At 59.0% G+C, this 6,000-nt stretch overlaps 1 protein-coding gene across 1 annotated transcript; it reads right to left on the minus strand.

Annotated features, from left to right (window-relative positions):
• Positions 1 to 2,472: 2,472 nt before the first annotated feature.
• Positions 2,473 to 3,190, minus strand: LOC134496116 (GTPase IMAP family member 9-like). Its single transcript, XM_063301871.1, has 2 exons — positions 3,175 to 3,190; positions 2,473 to 3,122 (listed from the first exon to the last, which is right to left on the minus strand). Exons 1-2 carry the CDS (start codon positions 3,188 to 3,190, stop codon positions 2,473 to 2,475), a joined length of 666 nt encoding a protein of 221 aa, XP_063157941.1.
• Positions 3,191 to 6,000: the final 2,810 nt, after the last annotated feature.

The following is a 6,000-nucleotide window of genomic DNA, read 5'->3' on the forward strand; positions in this document are numbered from 1 at the left end:
GGAGGCGGCGGCGGCGGCGGCGGCGGCGGCCTGGCTTAGAGCCCGGCGCTCCGGAGCAGCTCAGCCGCGGCACAGCCTTTCTCTCCAGCCCGGGAGAGAGGGGCGGAAGCTTCGGCGGGGGCTGGGAAGGGCTTCCCTCACGCGGGGAGGAACGTCAGCCCTTCCTCCCTTCCCACTGCTGGACCCGAAGCCCTAGCACTGTACGGAAATGCAGCCGCTTCATCCTCGGTCCTGCCGGCGATATGGTCAGAAGAGACCTTTGACGCTTTCTGGAAGGGGGAATCGGCCCCTCGCCCCCCTCCGCTTTCTGTCCCCGGAGAGGAGGAGAGGAGAGGAGAGGCTCCCGGCCGGTCACCCACCTCAGTCTCTCCTTCGGGAGGCAGCCCGGGGGATGTTCTCGGCCGGCGCCCTTCTCCTCGACCAGCCGCTCGTGCTTCTCCGCGAAGTGCCTCGCAAGAGTCGCATTTCCCGTGGCAGCGCGCTCGGGCGGGCGGAGACTCCTCGGCCTCCGATTGGCTGCAGCAGCGGAAGAGTGCGAAAATCCGACCCCCCCCCCCCCCGCTCTTCAGCGCCCGCCTAAGCGCAGCCTGAGAGTCTCTCCGTCTCGCTGGCCGGTCCCTGTTCTGCCGGGGGAGGGGGGGCGGCCCCGGCGTTTCAGTGCGGGAGCAGTTAAGGACAGCGCCGGCGGATTCCGGGGCTTCCTCCTCCGAGGGTGCGCCTGGCATGTGCCCTCAGGCTTCCGGGCTGGAAGCCTCCTTCCCCGCAGGCCGGCCAGGGCAGTTCGGGGCAGAACTCCCGCGTCTGGAAGGGGCGCTGCATCCCAGACAGCGGTGCCCCTCCGCTCCCCGCGTCCCCAGCTTTTGGGGAAGCTCCCTCGCGGCCTGAAGAGATCTCAGCTCCTCCCGCGGCTGGCCCTGGAGATGCGACGCAAGGGGTTCCTGCCCTCCTGCCTGGCATGGGTGGTGCGGAAGGGCCCCTGCCAGGGAAGGGCAGCCCCTGATCCTGCGCACAAGCCAGACTGGAACCTCTCAGGTACCCAGACAGGCGGGCAATATCCTAGGGAACCTCGGGCTGTCCCCAACTTGGCCAAGGACTGGCCACAGCCAAGAGAGCCGTTCCCCCATTGCTGTTTTTGGGGTGGCCACAGGGCGTGGCCCAGAAAGTCAAATGCACATCAAACCCAATCAGCCCAGTAAGGGATTCAGCCACAACTCCTGGGCTGAACCTGAGCAACGCAAGAAGCATGGGACGCTGGTGCCCCAACAATGGCCGTGTGTGTGTGTGTGTGTGTGTGTGTGTGTGTGTGTGAGACAGACATGTTATGAGATTATCCCTTTTAATAAAATTTGTTCTAAAAACTCCCCCCTTGATCCGTGTGTGTGTGTGTGTGTGTGTGTGTAAGACAGACATGTTATGAGATTATCCCTTTTAATAAAATTTGTTCTAAAAACTCCCCCCTTGATCCCCCTGAGATTCCTCCAGAGCAGCCTTCCTCAACCTTTTTGACCCTGGAGGAACCCTTGAAATATTTTCCAGGCCTCAGGGAACCCCTGCACCTTCAGGCTCAAATACGGGCCAGTAGTTACAAAATTATTATATTCGTTTCCTGTGTAACCTGTCTATATGCATTAAGTGTTCTTAAACTAAAAACAAAGAATGAAACTGACCTCTTTAATGTGAAGTTGCCTGAATTTAAAGTATTTTTTTAAATAAATTGTGATCTCCCAGGGAACCTGAGGCAGGACATTGAACGGAGTGTCAGGGCCTCAAATGGCCTGAAGGGCCTCTCCTCTCCTGGAGATTCCTGCAGGGCCCCCCCCAGGAAACCGGGATTCAGGTCCGGCCGGGCTGGGTGTGTCCCGCTTAGGCAAAGGGTCCAGCGGGTGGGAGGGAGCCTGGGCCTGGCACACCGCCTCTGGCCTTTGAGGCAGGGCCTTGGCTCCGAAGAGCACACCCCACCCTCCCTCTCTCTGGGGAAGGAAAGACTCGGGTCTCTTATTTATTATTTATTCAAGCGTGCGCATCGTTCTTCCCACAACTGGGAAAGTTAAGCGGCAGAACCCGGATGAGAACAGAGGCACACTGGCCCAGCGGCATTGGTGGCTGGGTCTCTGCGCAGGCTGCGGGGCACAGAAGGATCTGCGGTGTCCTGGAAGGTCTGGCTTTGGGAGCAACACAGTTCTGGCTGGGCTGGCACCTCCGGGATCCCCAACACCAAAGTGTTCAGGCTGGGGAGGTGAGGCTGGCGCGTTGGGTCCTTCTGCCACATTGCGACCCACGTACATCGATTTGAGCTGCTCCGCTCTGCATCGGAATCGAAGGCAGGCCAGCCGGGAGGAGTTTGCTGGGCCTTCCTCGGAGCGTCGCTCCTCTTTAGACAGGGCAGCCAGGAGGGTCTCTGCAAGGTTCCCATCGCTGCACGTGGGTCAGCAGGTCGGTGGGAAGCAGCTGGAAGGAGCTCTGCTCCTGGGGCTACAAGAGGGTGCAGGGCCACCTGGATTTGCTCTTCTTTTTGTCTTCCTTAAACATCTCCTCGGTGTAACAGGGGGAACCTCTGTTGGCCTTCACCAGGTCATCAATCACCTGAATCAATTCATCGACCTGAGCCTCCCGTTCCTCCCCTCCAGCCTTGTTGTTGAACGCCAGGTACCGGTTCCCACAGTCCACAGTTTGCTGCTGCAGATCTTCGTCTGCCTCTTCGATGAAGCACTCAATGGGCATCCCTTCCAGGTCATCTTTCTGGGTGAACAACATGATCAGGTAGGCCTTGGCTTTAAGGCTGAAAATATCTTTGATGAACTGAGCAACCTCCTTCTCCTCCTTAGTGAAACGACCGGGACGAAGGACCTGGATAATGGCGTGGGGACCTGGGTGGCAGAGCTTCACACATTTTTTAACTTCAGCGGCAATTTCGGATGACAAACGATGCGTGTCAAAAAACCCAGGTGTGTCAACAACCACAATCTTCCTGCCACAGTGCCTTGTCTCTGCAATTCCGCATTCTGTGGTTACTGACTTAGCTGCTATCTTAGATGTAAAGGCTTTAGTTCCCAGGATGGTGTTTGCTGTTGCACTTTTCCCATTCCCGGTTTTGCCAACAAGGACGATCCTGAGCTCAGACCCTAAGCCGAGGGGGCCAAAGGGAAGGGAGGGACAGCAGTGTGAGGCCGTTGCCCGGCACCTCCACCATCCCCACCCCAGCCAGTCCCCAGAACCCAAGACTTTACCTTGGAGGCTTCCAGCCATATCCAGACCAGTCGCTCAAGGAAAACGTGGGATTTCTGAATGAAAAGCAAGACAGGATCAGCAGAAGGAAAGGTGCCTGTGGCCAAAAGCTGCCAGGAACTGTTCTCCCTCTGAACAAACAGGCAGGAAATGGCCTTAAAGGGGGGCCAGCCCCTCTCCTCACTGACCTTGAAGTTGAGCCAGCATGATCCTGGGGTGGGGGGAGAAAATCAATCGAACCCACAAAATGGAGTCCGCATCTTGGACAGGTGACGGGGTCAGCCCCAGCTCCCCCCTTTGCCTAATCCCGTCAGGCCCAAACTGACCCTCCTGGCCCAGAGGAAGCCCCGCCACCCTGCCTGAGCCATGGAAGAAATGCCCCTCGCCCGTCCTGGCAAGCCCAGGGCAGCCCCAAGGAGCAGCTGCGACATCATAACATCATGGCAGGCCCAGGAGCCCCAACGTTCCACCCCCCCACATGCCCCCCCCATTGTCTGGAAGTTCCACTCCCCAAGGGCTTCCCCCGCTCTGCTGCCCCCCCCCCGGAAGGGCCCCCTTTGCCTGTCCAGGGACAAGGACCTGCCCAGCTTCCCCAACGGGGCCGGCCGGTCCGATCCAGAGGATCTCCCCCCTTGCAGCCCTCAACCTCTGTCATCATCTGGCCGTCCCACTGTTCGGGGTCCCCTTTCTTGTAAAGTTGGGATCCACAAACAAATAGCTGAATAAATGGTCGGACCCTTCTCCTCAGCGTTGTGCTCTGTTCTGAATCTTCCACAACGGATCCCGTCCCGTCCCCCGTTTCGGTGCCGATTGCCCTTCAGATCCGGAGTGGTTTAATTAATGGCCTCTAATATCCACAGCAGAAACTCCAAAGGGAACTTGCAAAGGCCGCCCGCCGGCTTCTCACGAGCACCACGCACCCGAGCTGAAGCCAGTCACGTCCGGACTCCGGATGCCCCTTAGCCGGGGTCTCCGCGCTGCTCCGTGAGGGTGAAGCTCCGCTTCCGAACTGCCCCGCCCCAGGCAGGCAGGTATGAAGCGCACAGCCGCTCGGAAGCCTCCGCTTCCTCTCCCCGCCCGGACGGTAGCCCAGCCGAGCTCAGGTCGCTCCCCGAGTTCCGAACTTTCTTGGCAGAAATCCACACAGACACCCCCCCGCCTTGGGCAGAGGGAGCGTCGGGCGGGCTGGCCAGAGGGGGGAGGGTCCTGGAACGGTGGCGGGGGCGGGGGGGAGGCAGCGCAGTCGAAGCGGCCTTTGGGCGTTTAATGACCGAGGCGACAAAGAACCTGTTTGCCGCCAGCGCCCCGCCCGCTTCCTGCCCCCGGGCGGGGGCCTTTTCGGGCCTTGTCTTCAATCACGTGATTTCCAGGCAGCCCAGGCCCCCGAGCCCTTTCGCTTTCCCGTTCCGGCTACAGCGCAGTATTTAGACGCAGCGGGCTGCTCAGTCCTGGGGTGGGAGGATGGGGCGGGGAGTTCCCCCGGGGATCCAGTTACAGGCGGAGAGGTGGGGAAGGGGCGCAGGTGGGGCGGCCCGTAGGCAGGGGACAGAGTGGGGGCCCTGGGGAGGACAAGCAGAGCAGAAGAGCTCCCGTTGGCAGAATCACAGAATCGGACAGCCGGAAGGGAGCCTTGAGGCCATCTAGCCCAACCCCTGCTCAGAGCGAGCATCCCATAGAGCATCGCAGGCTGTCCGGCCTCCCCATGGTCAATGCTGGTCCTGCTCTCAAGCAGCTTTTGCTGTTCGGAAACTGGTTTAAGGGTTGCATGGCCTTCTAAATCCAATCAATACAGTTGGCAAATGTATTGGAACGCGCCTGCCCACCATTGGTGCTGCTTGGGGTGTCTGACTGTGAATCTGCTGCTCTCTGTTTGCGGCAGGTGGATTTCCCTGGCCTCAAAGTCCTCAGATCCACCGTCCACGCCAGGGGCCCTCAAGGGGCCCTTCAGTGGAGGCCAGGGGCCCTTCAGTGCAGGCCAGACACTCCCCAGGACCTTGCCAGCATCCCGCAAGAGGGGGTCTCTGTGGTCCAGCAACTTGTGTGGGGACGTGGGAACCATCACAAGCCACTCGATGGATGGGCCGTGGGTCAGTGCCAGGATACCCTCACGGTGTACTCCAGTCACCGGGTAACGCTGTGGGCCTGGCCAGGTGATGGGGGGGCTCTGCTATGAGGTGGCTCCCCCTCCCCCTCCCCCTCCCTGCTGCATGGCTGGGGAGGGGATTCAGGGCCCGCTTGGGCGTGGCAGCAACGTAGGCAATCTGAGTGACCCTGCTGGGGGAGCCCCAGAAGGGAACCAGATGGTTCCCGGGCTGCTGGGCTTGGTTAGGCCTTGCAGCCTGCCTGGGATCGGGGCTTACGGACATCCCCGGGTGGGGCCTGCATGGAACTTATCTGCTTCCCCCCCACCCCAGTTCTCAAGGAGAAGCAGATGCTCTTTTTGTTTGTATAATTTTTATAGGTTAAAAACTAACACAAGCTAACATAAAGAAAGAAAGGGAAAGGGAAAGGAAAGAAACCAAAGAAAAAGAAAGTGCAAGAAAAGAAAAAAAGTTAAAAACAGAAAAGAAAGAAGGAGATAAGGAGATAGCGTCCAATATCCTTCACAGCAGTTATATATAAGTTCAATATATTTTAACCTCTCTCTCTTGCAAACGCGTCACCAAATAAACTCCTTTCTTTGTATCATCGAACCTGGGTGATTGGAATTCTTCAGGGAGATTTTTCCCGCTGACACATGCGTCTCGGTCTCGGTCTTATTTCTCGGTGCTTGGT

The sequence above is a fragment of the Candoia aspera genome, chromosome 4 (genome assembly GCF_035149785.1).
Source record: "Candoia aspera isolate rCanAsp1 chromosome 4, rCanAsp1.hap2, whole genome shotgun sequence".
In the NCBI taxonomy this organism is placed as follows: domain Eukaryota; kingdom Metazoa; phylum Chordata; class Lepidosauria; order Squamata; family Boidae; genus Candoia; species Candoia aspera.